The 20,299-nt window shown below is 37.1% G+C and overlaps 1 protein-coding gene across 3 annotated transcripts in view; it reads left to right on the top strand.

The window, feature by feature from the left end:
* The first annotated feature begins 443 nt into the window (after window positions 1–443).
* The window catches only part of WDR7 (WD repeat domain 7), a 316,799-nt gene continuing 296,943 nt past the window's right edge, over window positions 444–20,299 (top strand). For 2 of the 3 annotated variants that reach the window (XM_078060266.1, XM_078060264.1), the window contains exons 1-9: window positions 444–522; window positions 3,615–3,789; window positions 6,266–6,342; window positions 7,162–7,281; window positions 11,155–11,300; window positions 11,646–11,748; window positions 14,159–14,291; window positions 14,540–14,788; window positions 15,600–15,820. In XM_078060266.1, the coding sequence (XP_077916392.1) occupies window positions 448–522; window positions 3,615–3,789; window positions 6,266–6,342; window positions 7,162–7,281; window positions 11,155–11,300; window positions 11,646–11,748; window positions 14,159–14,291; window positions 14,540–14,788; window positions 15,600–15,820 (1,299 nt within the window). In that variant the 5' untranslated portion in view covers window positions 444–447. The remainder of the gene's footprint in view (window positions 523–3,614; window positions 3,790–6,265; window positions 6,343–7,161; window positions 7,282–11,154; window positions 11,301–11,645; window positions 11,749–14,158; window positions 14,292–14,539; window positions 14,789–15,599; window positions 15,821–20,299) is intronic. The other variant, XM_078060265.1, reaches the window with a different exon arrangement.

The following is a 20,299-nucleotide window of genomic DNA, read 5'->3' as shown; positions in this document are numbered from 1 at the left end:
TTGTCACTTGACCCTGGTATATCATTTGGGGCTCTGCTTCACTATTATCCTTACTTTGAGGTTGAGGGTGAAAGGAGCAACCACTGACAGAAGCAGCCACTGTCTGGAATGGAGGCAGAGGAGAAAGAAAGTTCTTGAGGCCCTTGTATCACTTGTGGCCAGAACTACTCACAAGACTTTACCAACCAAAAGGGAGCCAGGAAGTGCAGTCCTACCATGTGCTCAGAAAGAATGTGGATCTAGGTGGGGGTGGGGAGGTTGGAGGGGAGGTTGGGTTGCTGAATGAGGACCAGAATTTTTCACAAACAGCAACAATGATTATACATTACTTTTCCCTGAAATATATCAGTTTTAATGAAAGATTAATTTTAAAGCTCCGTGACAAAGTTTGACAGTACTTTTAAAAATCAGATTTAAAGTTAGCTATTACTTTTGTTTTATAGAGAGATGTGTCTCTGGGACGTGAATGATGGCAGATGTATTGAGTTTACAAAATTAGCCTGCACACATACAGGTATACAGGTAAGTATCTATTTCGGTAACTGTTCAAGTCAGCACAACTTATTACAGGTATACAGTTAAGTGTTTTTTAAACATTGAGCCTAATTTTTATATGAAAAATGGGTGGAGATGAGTAACAGGACAAGAAGACTACAATTGGGATAGTAAAAGTATTCCTCATCAGATGGTATGGTGGGGGATGTATTAAGTATCGGGGACTAATGGGGAAAGGTGGAGGGTAAGCCAGTTACCACTGCCACCTCTGCTCTTTCTGGCCATCCTGATTACCCAAGTGAGAGCCCCTTTACAAGTTGGGTCATTCCTCTAGATCCTAAATAATGAATTCTCTCATGCTAGAGCCTTCATGATTCCATTCATGCTTGACAAAAATTGACCCACTTTACAGATCATATCCTGTTTATTACTTGTGCAGTTGGTCCTTGGGTACATTTTTTTTGACTTTCTAACTGTTGAAGAAATGACTATTTCATATTTCGGCCTTATACAAGAATTTACATACAAATTTATAGTTTCTGACGTTTATTCCTGGTATTCTTTCTTACTCTTTCATAATTGTCAAGTTTTTTGTCCTTCAATTTATGCATCATTTACTCTGTTGAATATTGGGAAAATCCCAAGTCCATTGAAAATATGATTTATGTTCTCAGTGGGGCAGGCGAGGGAAGAGAAGAGAACTAACTTTTACTGAGCACATACTGTTATGGTGTTTCATTTAGTCCTCCTCACATCATTACAAATGAGATAGGAGTATACTATTTTACACAGAAGGAAGCTGAGACCCAGAGTGATTAAATGACTTGTCCCAGTCTCACAGTGAGTCATTCGTGGCGCCAGGATTCCAAATCAGGTTCATCTTTCTATTCTTTCGGTTATATCATACTGCCTCCCTCAAACAAATACAGTCATTTATTGGGAAAGAAAACTTGTGCCAACACAAATTAGAAAAGCAATGGAAAATGTTTCAGGGTGAGGTGGTGGTTTGTGTAATAAAGTATTTTTTTTTTTTTTTTTTTTTACTGTTTCTTACCCTCGCAAAGGCCTTTTAAAAATTGCTTCTTCAGTGTTGTTAGAGTGTATGCTTTTTATTTAAGGGGCATATGTTACTTATTTTTTATCATATGATGAATCATCAAGGTTTATAGAGGGAAAATGGATAATAAATGATAATATAATTAGTGATTTTATAGATTATTTAATGTCTTGAACTCATTGGATATAAACATTTTGACTGTTGTATAGTTCCATGATTTAAGAACTTTTGGTTTACATTTTAGGAAAAATTCTCTTTGTTTATTCAATATATTTTTAGTGCCTGTTCTTTCTCAGATCCTGTAATAGGTCCTGCATTTAACTTGGTAGCTGTCTCTAAGTAGAAGATGCTCTTTGACAGGTTCACTAGTGTGGGACCGTTGTTTCCTGTGTGATCTTCACTCTCTCAGGTCCAAGAGCGAGTTGTTTGTATAAGCAGAAATGGTAAACCTTGGTCACACTGGCACTTACTGAAATCACAAGGAGATGCCAACTTATTAAATTATCACATGGGAGATCCCTTTTTAATATTTGGAAAAATTGTTTCTCCATTCAGGATACTTTTTTTGCTAGTATGAAAATGTCTAGGGAGCTAAATTTAGTGATCAGAAGATTATTTGGGAGTATAACTTTAAAGCAAAAGGTGGGAGGCATTTATCAGGCAAGGCTAATAAAATATCCCTGCCCCCAGGAGAGAGTTCTTACTAACTGCAGTGCACGTGTCTCTCTGGGCTGGTGTTGGGTGGGTACTGACAGAGTTTGCTTCTCCGCACACATCTTCTCCTCCTCGACCCTCTTCCCCTTAGATGGGTCAGGGTTGCCTACGGTCACGTTATCATATGAGAGTGCCTGGCAGTCCCTGGAACCTCCAGGTTGTGTGTCCTGTTTTTTGGATCAACCTTCTAAGATCTAGAAATGCCCTCTGTGGTTGTCTGTGTTTTATTAGACCCCCCTCTTGGAGTCTTAGTGGTGCTACCTTGCCCTTAGTTAATGTGCTCTGTGATCAGTATTTATGTTTAAGAAGTTGTAATCCTTCTTATCAGGGTACCCCATAGTTGAGAGAAGATTGTATTCCTTCACACGCAATGTTCAGCCTGAGAACAGGACTGATGAGTGTGGGAGCAGACTGGACCAGGCTTCCTTAGTTATTTCCCCAGTTGTGGAGTGGTTACAGCATTGCCCTTTGTGCTCAGTCTAGCTTGCTGTCACGTGATTCGTGTAACGTCCAATCCTTTGGGAACTAGTAGTCTGGTTGTTAGATGTCTTCACCTTCTAGTAATCCTCTAGGAGAATCATTCCACTTGGAGAGTCACTTTTTTTTTTAAAGCTAGCGGGAGACAGGTCATTTGAGAAGTTGTTAGTCTTGTTTTGATAGTTATTCTTGCTCTGCTCTTTGGTTGATGGAAACCCATCTTCCTTTTGAGTTATTCTTGGGATGAGTAACATGTAGATCATGATGGTGTTGGTTCTTCCTCTCTTTTTCCTCCACAAAGTATAAATATGCATTATGAGGATGATTTACATGGTTGTCTCATACTTTAGTCTGAAATAACACACTTAGGTTAATCAGAATTTATTGCTGATTATAACATGTTTGAACAACAGCCATCTTCTAAATTTTATTTGGTCATAACTAGTAATTATAAGCCTATACCCACCTATTCCCATTCATCTAAAATTCATATTTTTGCTTTGCTTTGTGAAAAGATTCCTTTTGTTTTGATTTGTGAAGCTGATTTTATTGAGGTGTTTTATGAATTCATTCAACAATCCTGTTTTAGATGCTATAGGAGGATTAAAAATGAAGAATTACTGTGACTTCTGCTCCAAAATAATTCAAAAGGGAGGATGTTAGGAAAAGAATAATTTTTGTTAGATATTTTGAAATATTAATGTAACTTGATGGATGTGTGTATATATACATAGACACCTATAATAGGTGCCATATAGTACCTGTCTGGAAATATTACTGGAGAAATTGAGTGCCATAATAAGCTTGATGAGTGCTTGCGAATCAAGTCTCAGAAGTAAAAGAGAACATTTAAAACTCTTTTTCCTTTTAGTTCTACCAGTTTTCTGTTGGAAATCAGAGAGAAGGAAGGCTTTTATGCCATGGCCACTATCCTGAAATCCTCGTTGTGGATGCCACCAGCCTTGAGGTGTTATACTCCTTAGTATCAAAGATCTCTCCAGACTGGATTAGCTCCATGAGTATTATCCGATCCCACCGAACACAAGGTCAGTGTGTGGTGCCCTTTAGGGACTTCGGCACCCTGACATGATGGATAGTTTACTGTAGAGTTCTGTATCATATATGACATATTTCATAAGCATTAAACATAGGTAAGAAGTTTGAGGGACGTAAAGGGGGCATCTGTGGTTGGCAGAGTTGATGGGGGGCAGATCAAGAAGGGCCTTGTATGCTAGCTAGGGAATTTGGGTTTCGTCCTGTAGATCAGGGGTTGGTAGACTTGTACTATAAGGGACCACATACTAAATATTCTAGGTTTTGCAGTCCACGGGATCTGTGTTTCAACTACTCCATTCTGCCAATGTTGCACGAAAGCACATAGTATGGAAATGAATGAGCCTGTCTGTGTTCTAATAAAACGTTATTTACAAAAAACTGCCAGTGGGCTGGATTTGATCCATGAGCTGTGGCTTTCTGGCCCTTGCTATAGATGTTGGACAGTCTCTGGTAAGAATCCTTGAAGGGACTTAAGTTTTATTTTATTCTTTTAAAGATTTTATTTATTTGAGAGAGAGCGACCATGGCCAGGGAGGGGTGGGGGGAGGAGGGAGAAGGGCCGAGGGAGAGGGAGAAGCAGGACTCTGGGATTATGACCTGAACCGAAGGCAGACGCTCAACCAACTGAGCCACCCAGGCACCCTGGGACTTGGTTTTAAGCATGACTTTGGTGGCATTGTTGAGAATGGTTTAGATGGGGGATGATTTTAATACCCCAGCCGAGCGTGGTGCAGGTCTGAGGTCCAGCAGTGGTTGTGGAAACAGAGTGGATGGGTTTGCAGCACTTCCCAGGGGCTTGTCTGCAGAGTATTGGTTCTGAAGTTTGTTAATAGGTATTAGTGAAAAAGGAGGGTTCTGTGGTCAAATATATTTGGGAGATGTTCAGTGAAATACAATTGAACAGACTTCTTTAATCTGGGACCTTCTTAAGTAGAGGCTTTTTAATGCCTATTAGAGAATTACTGCTTTATTCAAGAGCATAGCAGTGAAAAAGAGATTCCACTTCATTTTCCAGGCAATGGGGAACTCATTATTAGCATGTTCACCTGTAATCTTAGTTACAGTCAATGTTTTCTTTAAAAAAGGACTGTATTTGTGATAAGCAGTTTGCACATTTTGAATTTTTACAGTATTTCCATATGAGATACACATGTACTCTGATCACAATAGGATAGAATGTCACTGATGAAAACTTCTGTGCTGTGCATGTAATTCTAAATGTTATCAGTTTAAAATCTTGCAAGCATATGTAATTTTTAATCTGCATTTACCGTATTTTAGTCTTTGGATATTTGAGAATTTTAGCTATATTGGTATGTTCCACTTTTACTATAAATTGACAGATTTGTGAGCAGTTGTTAGTGTCTCCATACAGGCTCATGACTTGTAATCGCTGCATTCCAGTACCTTACATTGTCTGGAGAACTATGTAATACAACAAGGTTTTTATTTAAGGACAGCAAACGGTTCTTTTTAATAATAGTAATAACCCATCTTGATTGACATGCTGAATGCTATACCTGTGTTTTGTTTGTTTTTTTCTTAAGATTTTATTTATTTATTTGAGAGAGAGAGTGAGAGAGAGCATGAGAGGGGAGAGGGTCAGAGGGAGAAGCAGACTCCCTGCCGAGCAGGGAGCCCAATGTGGGACTCGATCCCGGGACTCTGGGACCGTGACCTGAGCCAAAGGCAGTTGCCCAACCACTGAGCCACCCAGACGCCCCCTGTGGTGTGTCTTGATTCTCATAGCAACCCATTAAGCTAGGTACCATTGTTACTCATTTGTATTTGCTTACAGATAAGCAAGTTGAATTTAAGACAGGTTAAGTTATCCACAGTTCATTGGTTAGTTAGTGAAGAGAATGAGATTTTCACGTAGATCTCCCTCACTCTGGAGCCCGCATGAGACTGCTCCCAGTGTCTCTGCTCTCAGAGTTTCTTGTATGTTACCATGGCGCTGTGACTACTTCCTTACCTGCAGCCTATGCATTTCCTTTTTAGATCATGTCTTCTCTTGATCACTGTCTATAGAGGATGTAATGTACCATAAAATGTCTAGAAGGCAGACAAAGTAGGTGGGACATTGGGGAAATGAGTGTGTTCAAGAAATAAAGTGAGTGTGCTCACCCATGATAAATAATTAAAAGTTGTGAATTTTGAAGAATAAAAATTCTTTGTTAAATCATGAAGTAATCATAGTGATCAGGAACATTTGAAATTATTAAAAATCGGTTGATTAGAAATAAAAAAATTCAAGTAGCTGCAAACAACTTTTCCTTGAATTTCAAATTTGTGGTCTATTTTGTTTCAAAATCTGGCTTCTGTTATTTCATGAAATATAGAATTATGCTTTTATGCCAATTGAGAAGAATTATTACTTAGTTTCATTAATGCAAACCATGTTATTATTTAGAAAGAAAGTGTATTATGTTTGTAACCTTGGCTTCTTGGTCCCTCTCGACTTAGAGGACACTGTGGTCGCACTCTCAGTGACGGGCATCTTGAAGGTGTGGATTGTTACCTCTGAAATAAGTGGCATGCAGGTGAGACAAATGTTCTGTTCTTACAGTGTCTTCAGTTTTAGCGATGATAGGCCCCCTCCCTTTTTTTCCTAAAGGGCCAGGAGAAAGCTATTCTTTTTCGAGAGCCTTATTGACATAGTATTAGAACATCCCCTAGTATGCTGTCTCTGTAAGTATATTATGTTTTTCACTTTTGATGGCAGACATCTGCTCTGTCGAGGATATGAAATAGAGAGGATATAAAGTAGAGAAACACAGAAGAGCTGGGATTTTCCTCAGTTGCCTCTATTAAGGTTAAAAAATAGTTTACTTGAGGGGAAAAAATAAAGCAAACCAACACAAAAAGTATATAAAGCCAATTTAGTTCTCTGTTCTTTGGGCTTGAATTCCTTGTAATTCTCTCAATAAGGAACGGCAGATCAATATTCTAAGTATTGATGCTAATCTCTTCAGCTAGTCAATTTCTACACACTGAATTTGGGGGAGGACCTGGAGGAATTGATCTTTTTTTTTTTTTTTTTTTTTTGACCTAGAAGGACATATAGATACAGAATTTAGGATTGACTCAAACTTTTATCATCTGTTATTGCCACAATGTTGACACTCTGATTCTTTTCAGCATTTCAATCTTGAGTAGCTTTGTAGCAAAGACATTGTGCCCGGATGTGTTTGTAGTATATTTTTGCTGCTTTTTATTACCTTGATTCTCACATGAGAGGCTAAAATGATGAATATATCCAGTGATGTCTTTCTTCCATTTTCTTTATTTTTATCATTGTATGATAATTTTAATCGACAATGAAACCATTCCTAACGTTTTACATATCTTTCTCTTTTCAGGATACTGAGCCAATATTTGAGGAGGAATCCAAACCGATTTATTGTCAGAATTGCCAAAGCATTTCTTTTTGTGCATTCACACAAAGGTCACTTTTGGTTGTGTGCTCCAAGTATTGGAGGGTAAGATAACTACTAAGTAAGAAGCTGTATTTTTACCCTTCAAGGTGTTGGTTTATCAGACTTCAAAGATAATTATAAGGAAGAGCTTGATGCAAGAATATTTTAATCCTTTGGAATTCTTATGTAATTTTGATACCAAATTTGTAGGTGTTGGGATTTAGTTATATATCGTTAACCTTTTTTGTTCTGGGCTATAGAATGATTCAGTTAATGATTATTATCCCATTGATCTTAATGTCTACCTTTTGCTACTGTTTCAGTCATTGTTTCCTCAGTACAACATAAGCAGTGGTGCTGAATTTTCTGCAGGTTGACCTATCTTTGTAGTTTGTTGTTATTCCCAATTGCCATTCTGTTCTGACTTCTTGGATTTGGGAAGGTCTTCCTTACATCACTTGAGAGCTAATGACCGAAGGATTATATTACTTCGACATTGCCAGACTTCAGTATTTCTATAACAGAAAAAGAACCAGCATGTTTTGACCACTTGTGCCTAGCATATTTTTCAAAGCTTTCCATGTATTATTTCTTTTAATCCTCACAACTCTCTCAGGGGAGGTGTATCAGTTACCTAATCCTGCATAACAGATTACTCCAAAATTTAGCAGTTTAAAACAATAAACGTGTATTAGTCCCCCTCTGGTTCATGTATCACAATCCCAGCTGTGGGTCGGGAATGCGAGCACAGCTTAGCTGGGTGCCTCTGGCTCAGGGTCTCCACAGACTACAGTCAAGGTGTGAGCCAGGGCCACAGTTTCCTGGTAGGAGTCACCTAGGGCGGGTCTGCTTGCAAGCTTACTCACTTGGTGGTTGGCAGGCTTTACGTCCAGCTGACTGTTGGCTGGACACATTAGTTCCTTGCCATCTGGGCCTCGCACAGCCTGGGAACTGTCTTCCTTCAGAGTAGTAAGCAAGCAAGAGAAGTTGTAGCCGTGATCCACCTAATCTTGGGACTGCAGTCTCATCACTTCACTCACAGTCCGTTGTCTAGAAACGTCACAGAATCCCACACTCGGGAGAGGATTACAGAAGGGTATGAATACCAGGTCGGGGCAGTCGTAGAGGCTGCCGGCTACAGCAGGAACTATTACTTTCCTCATTTTGCAGATGAGGCACCGGAGGCATAGGGAACACAGAAAACTCGACTCAGGTAATACAGGTGGTAGTGGCGGTGCTGGGCTACAGCTCTGGCAGCCTGCCTGCAGCACCTGCCCTCCTCACTGCCACGGGATACTGCCTCAGAGGGCATGGGCTTTGCAGGGTCAGGCCCGACTGGGCAGCAGGCAACACCTTAACCTTGTCCTTGCCGCTGCTACTGTTTTGGAATAAGATTAGAGAGGAGAAGCTAGCAGCTGCTGTTACAGTGAGCTACGTGGGATCCTTCCTTTGTCTTCAAACTGAAAGCACATGTAAATAGTAATAAAATCAGGGAGCAAGAGGACGCAGTGAAAAGTATGCATCCTTTTCCCCTGCTACTTTTCCTTCCCCTCCCCAGGGGCAGCATCTAATACCAGGTTCTTGTGTGTTCATAATAAGCATTTTAAAAACATGTGAGAACAGAACAAAAAGACAATCCAATAGGAAAAGGGACAAAAATGTTTCATAAAAGAAAGCCGGTGGCTAATAAATGTATAGAAAGGTGCTCAGCTTCATTAATCATCAGGGAAATGCATAGTATTTTATTTATTTATTTATTTATTTATTTAAGATTATTTATTTGACAGAGAGAGACACAGCGAGAGAGGGAACACAACAGGGGAAGTGGGGGAGGGAGAAGCAGGCTTCCCCCTGAGCAGGAAGCCCGATGCGGGGCTCGATCCCAGGACCCTGGGACCATGACCTGAGCTGAAGGCAGACGCTTAAGGACTGAGCCACCCAGGCACCCCAGAGAAATGCATAGTAAAACAACACTAAGATAGTAGTACTAACTGAATAGAATGACTTTTCCAAATACTTATTGCCAAAAAGAAGTTTTCTATTTTAAGTGGTTAGATTATCATCTTTTATGGGTTCTAACAGTTTGTTAGATGTTCTAAAGGGCTCATCACAAGCTGAGATTCCTAATATTGTATAATTTTACTTTATATACCTTCGAATATTTAATCTGGAATTTATTTTATATAAATTGCAAGATGTAGATCCAATTTTATCTTTCTTCCAGATGGACCCCCAGTTCCTGATGCCATTTGTTGAATAATTCACTTTTGTATTGTTGTGCCTTTATAATATATTCTATTCCTGTAATTACTGGAATCTGTTTCTGGACTTGTTGATTTTTCTGTTTATGCATCAGTACTGTATTGTTTTATTTTCTGTAAGCTTTTTAATTTGTTTTCATAGATAATAAGCCTGGAGGGTGGTCTCCATTCTTTCTTAGACTTGTCTTGGCTATTCTTGCAGTGTTAATGTAATAAATGATAAATATAGCAAATCATGGTAAATTTGGCTAGGATTTGTTTTAATTTTGAAAAGGCTCTGTATAAGCAGTTTAATTGCTTTTTATTTAAAGAAAACTAAAATAAAAATTCTGAGCCAATTGAATTTTTTAGCACTGTAGAATATACTTTTACCAGTTATTAAAAGTGGTAGAGGGACGCCTGGGTGGCTCAGTCGGTTAAGCATCTGCCTTCGGCTCAGGTCATGATCCCAGGGTCCTGGGATTGAGTCCCGCATCGGGCTCCCTGCTCCGCGGGGAGCCTGCTTCTCCCTCTGCCTCTGTCTCTCTCTCTGTCTCTCATGAATAAATAAATAAAATCTTTAAAAAAAAAAAAAAAAAGTGGTAGAAAAATTCTTCTAGGAATTATGAGATCAGGGTTTTTAGTCCTAGCTTTAGCACTTACTGGACATGTGACCTTGAGCTGGTGATGTAATGCTTATTTATGTCAGTTTGCCGTCTGTAAAATGGGATAGCAATTAATCCTGCAGTCCTTCTAAGGCTCATATGAGACAATGATGTGAAGGGACTTTGTAAACTTTGATGTGCCTTACAGGTACAAAGCTCCAGATAGCCTGTGTTGCTGATGAAATTTTAGGGACTTGACTTTTGGGGGGGCTGTGGGGGGCTTGACATTTATACGTGAGAATTATTAAATAATAAAACTGAGTCTTTTAACTTTCTATTTACGGTACTTCAGTACCTGAATGAAATAAAGTAAGGTCATTCCCATATTAATAAAGAGATATTCTGATGTCTGAGTTTATTAGAAACCCCTAGAATACAGATGATCTTATAATGATTACATAGAGTTTATTAGTTACCCGAAGGCAGACGCGTAACTGACTGAACATAGAAATAAAACAGGAGTCATAACCATGCATTCTAGAGGCTGGTTCCCTATGACTTGGAATTCTTTGATGGAACATTCCTCCCTTTAGATAAAAAAGGCTAAGGATTCCCTGTCCCTATGTAAGGCAGCACGCCTGTCCACTTGTCATATGCCTGACTGCTGAGAGGCACACAGCTGGGGACCTAGTTGTGTTTTCCCTGGTGAAGGTGACTGAGCCCTGGGGCTCTCTGACACAATGTCTTTAACTTGAGGTAGTGAATTTTAAAGGCCCGAGCTTGGTAAATATATTTCCAGAAGTTTTGTTTTGTTTTTAGTCTATTTTTTTTTTAAAGATTTTATTTATTTGAGAGAGAGAGAGAGCGCGAGAGAGCACGAGCAGGGGGGAGAGGGAGAAGCAGGCTTCCCGCTGAGCAGGGAGCCCGATGCGGAGTTCGATCCCAGGACCCTGGGATCATGACCTGAGCCGAAGGCAGACGCGTAACTGACTGAGCCACCCAGGCGCCCCTTGTTTTTAGTTTAAATGTCACTGTATCTTACTTAAATGACACCAACATGGATTAGATTGCGAATTTCTTGTTCCTTGTAGGTATTTGATGCTGGAGACTATTCCTTGCTGTGTTCAGGTCCTAGTGAAAATGGACAGACGTGGACTGGAGGTGACTTTGTATCAGCAGATAAAGTAATCATTTGGACTGAAAATGGGCAAAGTTATATTTACAAACTACCTGCCAGGTATTCAATCAATATTAAGTTAGGACTTTAATCAAAGCAAAAGAGTCTGAATTCAGGGTATAACTTGAATGTATGAAAATGTTTAAAGTATAAATGATTTTAGGTAAAAAACTACAGAACTTCTTAAGTTAGATTTATAATTCCAGTTTAACTTCTAAGTACAAAAATTAGGTGGGTCCTTATTTGAAGTAGGGTATTTTAATGACATTAATTAATGCCTACATTAAATTAACTATAATTTGAAAATCCATATTTTGTCCATTGTCCAAAAATCCTCCTCATATGGTATGATAAAATATTTAATGCCAGTATTTTAATTGAATGTTGTATTTTTCTCATTTTCAGTTGCCTTCCAGCTAGTGATTCATTCCGCAGTGATGTGGGGAAAGCAGTTGAAAATTTAATTCCTCCTGTACAACATAGCCTCTTGGATCGAACAGATAAAGAGGTAAAATTCTTCAGGTATCATTTATAATTGATAGTGACATTGAAAATTTTTCACAACTGCATTTATCAGTGTCTTTTGGTAGCTAAGAATTTGAAAGATTCAGGGCAGTGTTAAATGTCATAAAACATTTTGACATGGTCAGTTATAAGCACGGTTCTAAAATTTGCATATCTTAATCATATAATGTGCTTTAGTGTTCACATTTCTCCTAGAATACAGATGATCTTATAATGATTACATAGTGGAAATGACTTTTCGGTAAAATATTGATGGCATAAATTTACGCTATAATGCAATTGTAAACATAGTGACAGGTATAATTTTAGGAGGGCAAAGATAATCATGGAATACTGCCAATTAGTAATAGTTCATTACTTGGATAAGGCATTGCAATATATCCCCAAAATCATATAGTGTTTTAAATTATCAGGCATTAGAAATAAAGAATAAAAGAAATTTTTTCTCTATAAAAACCAAAGTTTATTATGATTTCTTTTTTTTTTTTTTAAGATTTTATTTATTTATTTGAGATAGTGAGTGAGTGAGAGAGCAGGAGCAGGGGAGCAGAGGGAGAGGGAGAAGCACGCTCCCCGCTGAGCAGGGAGCCTGACATGGGGCTCGGTCCCAGGACTCCAGGATCACGACCAGAGCCGAAGGCAGACGCTTAATCGACTGAGCCATCCAGATGCCCCTGACTTCTAAAAACCTACTTAATATCAATTTAGAATTGAAATGCAATGACACTTAGTACTAGGTTTTCATCTCTATATTTTTTGAGCATTAAGGACAAAGCTTTGGTTTTGGAAGTAAAGTTTCCTTTACTTATATTTTGGGTTTGCACACCTTTTTCATTTTGAACTTTTTGTTCCATCTTTATGTGAAGGGATGGTGAGGGGAAGGGAATTTCTTTTTTTACTATTTTGAATTTACAGAATTTATACATCTCTGTACAGTTAAGATGCTCTATAACCTATCCTTTATTCTCCTAACTTGAACACCTCCTTCTCCAACCAAACAGTCACTTCCAGGTAAACTAAGGGATAATGACTTATGTAAAAAACATAGATAAAACAAAGCAAAACAAAGTACATACTATGTTTTTTAAAATACCAGCTCCCCAATATGTTTTAAGTTAAGATACATGTATTATATGGTGTGAGATACTCATACTGTGGAATATGGAATATTGGTTATTATAGCTGCTGTAGCAACTTCTCCATGTTAGGGATATTGTTTATCAGTTACAACATTCATTTTTCTCTACTTTAGAAAACTGTTTATCGGTTACAACATGTCATTTACAACATGAATGACAACAATTATCAGTTACAACGATAAAGTAATTTTCCAACTTTAAGTTAAATCACATAATTGATTATGCTTAATATATATAGTTTCTATAGGCTAGTGATTTTTTGGAAACAACTAACACCAAATACAGTAATTAGATTGTTTGTTAACTATAATTGTCAAAACTGAAATATATTTTTTTCTGCTTTTCAGGATAAGATTCTATGCTTTAATATTCAGGCATTTGTGAATTGATAATCTAAACTTTATAATTTTATGAGCCCACCCCTATTTAGTATTTTCAAATAAGTGATGTCACTGAAGGCATAAAAGCGGAAAAATAATTTGTTCTAAAAGAAAGTATACACAAGAGCCTAATGAATGGTTTTTGTTCCTAGTGGTTTATAGTTAACATATCAGGCTATGTTCAGATTGATTATGTAAATGTGACCAAGTAAAATGTCATGCTATTAGTTGAAAATATACTGCTTAAAAAAAATGGAGTCTTCTACTTGTACAATCTTGGTCGTTTAATTTTGCTGCTACTCCTAGTGACTGATCAGGAATGGGCAGAAAGCTAGGATTAGCTAGTTCTCCCCTTTAGACCTTTAAAGTGGAGACTTTTATTTTTGGTAAAGAGTGGTATATCTTTGTATTAATTATTTAATAGGAGACAGTTAAATAAATTGCATTGTTGTGGTGAGTAATCGGTTTTTCTAAGGTAGAGAAAAAGAATATAAATACTAATTCTAGAGAAAGACTATAAATGTTTTCATTTCTTTGCATATTTGTATTTTATTGGACTTGAATATTAGTTGACATGTAATTAATGCTATAAAATTACATTAAAGTATTGTTGAAGACTCATGCTATAAGCACTTTTTTTTTTTTACTCTGTTCTGAGGCAGAGTACTTAACATCCTTACCTGAAAAACGTTAATATGTAAAATATTTTGATTAAAAAGGTAGCTAAGGGGCACCTGGCTGGCTCAGTTGGTAGAGCATGCGATTCTTGATCTCAGGATCATGAGTTCAAGCCCCATGTTGGGTGTAGAGATTATCTAAAAAATAAAAAAGGACAACTAAAAATATTTGAACAATTTTTTTTTTCTTTTGGCAGTTGCTAATTTGTCCTCCTGTTACTCGGTTCTTCTATGGATTCAAGGAACACCTCCACAAACTATTAATTCAAGGTGATTCTTCAGGAAGATTGAATATTTGGAACATATCAGACACACCTGATAAACAGGAAGGTAAATAAGATAGTAATAAATCATATGCAGCAATTTCTTAATTCTTTTGATTTAGCAACGTAAATACTAACCACTGCATAATAAATTCATAATGTACATATGTCATTGTATTCTTCTTAGAATTATAGTTTGTGACAGTTCTTTGATATGTATTACTGAATCAACCGTAAGTACATTTATTTCAATGTTTAATTTTTTTCTAACATGGACAATTTTTTTTTTTTTAATACAAAACAAAACCTCTACAGAACTGAAAATGACAACTTCTGTTAGTTTGCAAGAGGCATTTGATAAACTGAATCCTTGTCCTGCTGGAATTATAGATCAGCTGAGTGTGATTCCCAGTAGTAATGAACCTCTTAAAGTAACCGCAAGTGTGTACATACCAGCACATGGACGACTCGTTTGTGGCCGTGAGGATGGAAGCATCATTATTGTGCCTGCCACACAGACAGCCATAGTACAGCTGCTGCAAGGGGAACACATGCTCCGAAGAGGTATACTGAAGATCTCTCAATGTCTGACATGTTTTGAGAACTCTGTAACCATGACATTGACAGTATTTGCCCTCTTTGTTTGTAACAAGTACAATGAATCAGCTTAGTTGTTAGTGTGCTAGGAGTTGGTAGAATTTAATGCCAGTGCAGGTAAGGAATACTTAGTACCCATTATTGGAATATATACCATGTAATGACTACATGTAAGAAGTATCTGATTTTACCTCTTGATATATAATAGTTTCATTTATGATATCTTACTAAGTAATTATCTTACTAAGTAATTATCTCTATATCTTACTAAGTAATTATCTCTATAGCTTACTAAGTAATTACCATGTTATCAGTAATACTGCCAGTCTTTTAGAACAGTGCTGTCCAGTAGAAATATGTATATATGACAGTATGTGATTTTCTATATTCACATTAATAAAGTAAAAATGAAGCAGATGAAATCAATTTTAATAATCTGTTTTATATAACCCAATATAGCAAAACTATTTTCAACTTGTAGAATTGAATAAAATTTCAATTTTACAATGTAAAATCAATTGCAGTCAATATAAAAAATTACAAATGAGATATGTTACGTTACTTTTTTGTGCTAAATCTCTGAAAACTCCTCTGTATTTTACAGCACATATGAGTCTGCAGTAGCTACTGTATTGGACAGAGTATTTTAGAAGATAAAATTAGAAGTTTTTTCTATGATAAAATTTATAGCTGTTCTGACAATTCATGTTTGCTTTTATTTGTTGAAATTTTGTAAGACTTTAATTTTCCCATTTTAAATCCAAAACCTTATTCACAGGTTGGCCACCTCACAGAACGCTCCGTGGTCATCGGAACAAAGTCACATGTTTGCTGTATCCTCATCAGGTCTCAGCTCGTTATGACCAAAGATATCTGATATCTGGAGGTGTGGACTTCTCAGTCATAATTTGGGACATATTTTCTGGAGAAATGAAACATATCTTCTGTGTGCATGGTGGTGAGATTACTCAGCTTCTAGTTCCACCTGAAAACTGTAGTGTAAGTTGATCATAAAGATTATTTTATTGTGGTAGCTCTGAGTTATATTGCTATCAGGAATAGAATCTAGAGTAACTTGAAATGTGACGAAAGAATTAACAAAACCCTTTCAATTTTAAAACTAGATAATGTTAATATATAATATTTAAGCAAAATTATAATTATTTACTATTGGGCACAGAAATAGAAGATGCACATTCGTGTTTTTTCCTGTTACTTGCTTCTAAATAGTATGGCTTGTCTCTGAAACATAGTAGCAGTTTAGAATATGTTTATCGAAGTTTCAATTTTCCGTTTTAAAGTAGTTTAAATATTCACAAAGATATTCTGCAGTCTCATTATTTTCAGCTTTATCTGAGCAAAAAGATAGTGAATGTATACTTTGGTAGAGGCAAAATACTTATCAACACTTATTAATAGTGTTTGTTTTTTAAATAAACACTTATTGTAACAAGGGAAAGTATAACAGTCACTGATAATGATTTTGGAAAATTTTGTACATACTTTTGTGAAAGCCGATTGCTTTCTTACTGATGGGTATGTAGTGATATCAAAAAGCCAATTTAGGAATATGAGGCTTGAGGAGGCTTTAGGACTGCTAAATAACAGACCCATAATTTTTTCTTCATAATTTCTTTTACTGTTTGTTAATCACGAACTTTTTCTTGTGATTAGCCAATTTTGTGTGCACAATCACTATTTCCCAGCATTCACATATGTGTGCATGTGCATACTAACACGCACACAGTGTTGTCTTATACACAGGTTTCATGTTTATCAAAATCCCTTCAGCTTCACAAGTTATGGTCTTACTGAAATGGAAAAACATTTTACTTGTGTATCTGATGCAGTGTTCACAAGGTGTTTCATTTCAAAACCCAAGAAATTTTCCTTGGTCTTTCTGCTTGCTTACTTAATCTTCCTGATAATGTATTTTATCTGCTGTGTTCTGCCAGAGCTAGATTTTGTTTGATTTGATATTGGTGGTGTTGTAGGAGGTCCTAGTGCCAGTTGTCTTTTTTTTTTTTCTGCCAGACTTGAAATTTTTTTTTTATTTTTAAAGATTTATTTATTTATTTATTTGAGAGAGGGAGTGAGAGCTGGAGTGGCGGGAGGGGCAGAGGGAGAGGGAAGAGAGAATCCTCAGGCAGACTTCCCACTGAGCATGGAGCTGGATGTGGGGCTGGATCCCAGGACCCTGAGATCATGACCTGAGCCGAAATCAAGAGTCGAAATCCAGAGCGGCTGCTTAACTAATTAAGCTACCCGGGTGCTCCCAAATTCAGGTTCTTAATCATTCTCTTCTTTCTTATTCCTGCCTTTTCCTTTCTTTTCAAATTGGTTGTTAGTTTCTTATCTCCATCACTGTAAACAGTTGCTATATGTTTATTTAAACAACCAATCTTATGTCTATTTTAGTGAAACAGATCATCATAATTGCACTTGTGAGTTATAGCACTGTTACAACCTGTCCTAAACTTCATTTTACAGTAGTTATGCCCTATAGTGAAACATGAGAATTTTTATCCCAGATTTTTGTTGTTATATAAAATATTAGAGAAATATATATTTTAAATTGTAAATATGACTAAAAGTAAAGTTTGGAGTGGTTTACATAAGATCATGTTTTCTGTTTGAACCTACATTAATATATACTTTTTTTAGCTTTTATGTTTGTGTGAGAGCATTCTTTGGTTTCTTTTTTAAAAACTTCAAGTAGAGGGGCACCTGGGTGGCTCAGTAGGTTAAATTCCTGCCTTCGGCTCAGGTCATGATCTCAGGGTCCTGGGATCGAGCTGCACATCAGGCTCCCCACTGAGTGGGAAGTCTGCTTCTCCCTCTACCTCTGCCTGCCATTCCCCTTGCTTGTGCAGTCTTTCTCTCTGTCAAATAAATAAAATCTTTAAAGTGGATATATAATATAAATTTTTTTTGACCAGTTGCATTTAGAAATGATTTTAATTGAGTAAAAAAGGATCTAGTAGACATGTGCAGCTACATAGGGAATGGGCTTCTGACTAGACAAGGGGCTGGCCCAGGTGCTAGTTGCCTGGCTAATAGGAGGAAGAAGGACACAGACAAGGAAATCTGGTACTTGGAAAATAATGTATGACTTATAATTTACTTATAGACTTAATGATAGAAATTCTCTTGTTTTTAACTGACGTTCAAAAATATGGGTGGCTCAGTCGTTAAGCGTCTGCCTTTGGCTCAGGTCATGATCCCAGGGTCCTGGGATCAAGTCCCACATCAGGCTCCCTGCTCAGCGGTGAGTCTACTTCTCCTTCTCTCCTTCCCCCGCTTGTGCTCACTTGCTCTCTCTCACTGTCTTGCAAAAAAAAAAAAAAAAGTACCAATTAAAACAAACTTGCTTTTATCTTTGTGATAATTTAACAAATAGTGACTGCCTGGTTAATAATCTTTTCATTTAGCTGGTGGTTTTAGGGGCATCAACTAATGTGTCAAAAGGTCAGAGAGCCTAAATGATTAATAAAAAGCTAAGAATTTGATATTTGCTAAATGTTTAGCAAATGACTGTCTTGCTGAGGTTAGAGTTAGTGACCTATGAAGGGTCCAGTGCTTGTGTTGTCCCTTTCATAAATTGATCTAGTGTCATTTTCTTTTAGCAGAAAATATTTTTAAAATTGTGATCTGATCATTGGAAGATTATAAGTATTTACCAAACATAGTGATTAAAGATAAATACTGAGGGGCACCTGGGTGGCTCAGTTGGTTGAGTGGCTGCCTTCGGCTCAGGTCATGATCCCAGGGTCCTGGGATCGAGCCCCGCATCGGGCTCCTTGCTCAGTGGGGAGCCTGCTTCTCCCCTGCCTGCCATTCCCCCTGCTGTGCTTGCTCTCTGTCTCTCTCTCTCTCTCTCGCTTTCTCTCTGTCAAATAAACAAATAAAAAATCTTAAAAAAAAAATAAATATTGAGTTTGTCATCTGCTTTTTGGATTAGAATAGAGTTTTAGTTTTTATCTTAGAATCAGAAAGTTGAGTTTTGCCTTCTTGCAATTTTTTTTTTTTTCAGGAAAAGGTGTCCTAAAACAGAGGAATATTAGTTGTATTTTAAAATTTACTTAAATTATAATCAAGATTGTATAAGGTTGATGATTTTTCCTTTATTTTGTAGTCATTTTGTGTTTACCAACATATAGGTTTTAAGTACTAAGCGAATCCTCGTGCCTTAGCGTAGGGAGACAGTGAAGAAGGAATGAGATCCTATCTGTAGGTAGAAGGATGCTGCAGGCAGCTCTGAGGCAGATGGTGTGCTCCTTCACAACTCCACATACATGTCTTCAGGAAACTGAAGTCAAGTGACTTAAATAGTATCTGAATTATACAACATAGTGTACAATTCTATACCGTTTTTGTCATTCCAAGTTGTGTTTATTGTTTTTAAAAGAGTGGTTTTCACTTTGTGTATTGCTATTCAGAAGTTAAAACTCTCAGGCAGTTTTAATAGGATTCAAATTTAAAGTGGAACCCTTGTATTATTACTAAAAAAATAAATTGCCACTTTAAATACTCATAGAAGACTTTTTAGGAAAATCTGTTTTAAAAATAGGCTTGCTAAAATTTTGAGTTTTTTAATTTTAACTTTTCATCTGACAATATTGCTTACTGTAGTGTTAAAATTATTTCATAAATAGGTATACAAAATGCAAAAGGTATTAAATCTCATTAGTGAAAAGCAAGTCTCCCTTCCCTGTTCTCCAGCTGTGTGGTTCCCTTAACCTGGTGTGCAATATCTTGGAATCCTTCAGAGATTTTCAATGCTAGAATGTTTTAATACTTTAGAAATGTAGCACTTTAGCTGAGTCTTATTCTAGTAACTGAGAAATTTAAGCAATGTAGAATGGTTAGAGATAGAATGCTCTCTACAATTTGGGTAGCTGTCGGAGTTAGGCTTTGGTGCATTTCCAAAATCTGAACTGTAGGCTAGGGGAGGCCAAAGCCTGCACCAGATCTCCGGGCAGTTTGCAGAAGAGCGCTCTTGAAAGGGAGGGCAGATTTCTTAAGGCTTCTGGAGCGCTGCAGCAGGAAACTGCCTCCAAGTCTCTGGCATTAGGATTAGTAGTTCCAGTTGAGGATGATCTGACCTCTTCCCTTCACCTCCCTGTCAGCTTCCCCTCTTATTCATCATTCTTTTTTTCACAATAGCTTCCAGTATGAAGGATTCCACTCTCCAAGATCCAGGAACATTTTCTTTTATTTCCACATATTTTAATTTCAGAGAAAGAAACTAGACTTTGAAAAGAAGACTAAGAAAATAATTTTAAAATGTCAGGAATGCTTTAAAAAACATTTTCCCTAATAAACCAGACAGAGATTATTGACAGGCATGAAAATGCAGAAATTAAAAAATAACTCTAGTGACCCAGTGGAGTATTTCTTACCTGTAGAATGGTAGCGATGTCTTTGCATGGAACTATCCACATTTCCTCGTTGACCTGCACGTGCCGCAGGGGGCTG

Source organism: Halichoerus grypus, chromosome 13, assembly GCF_964656455.1.
Source record: "Halichoerus grypus chromosome 13, mHalGry1.hap1.1, whole genome shotgun sequence".
Taxonomy (NCBI): Eukaryota; Metazoa; Chordata; class Mammalia; order Carnivora; family Phocidae; genus Halichoerus; species Halichoerus grypus.
Note: the sequence above shows the minus strand (reverse complement) of the source record. Positions and strands in the feature narration are given on the sequence as shown.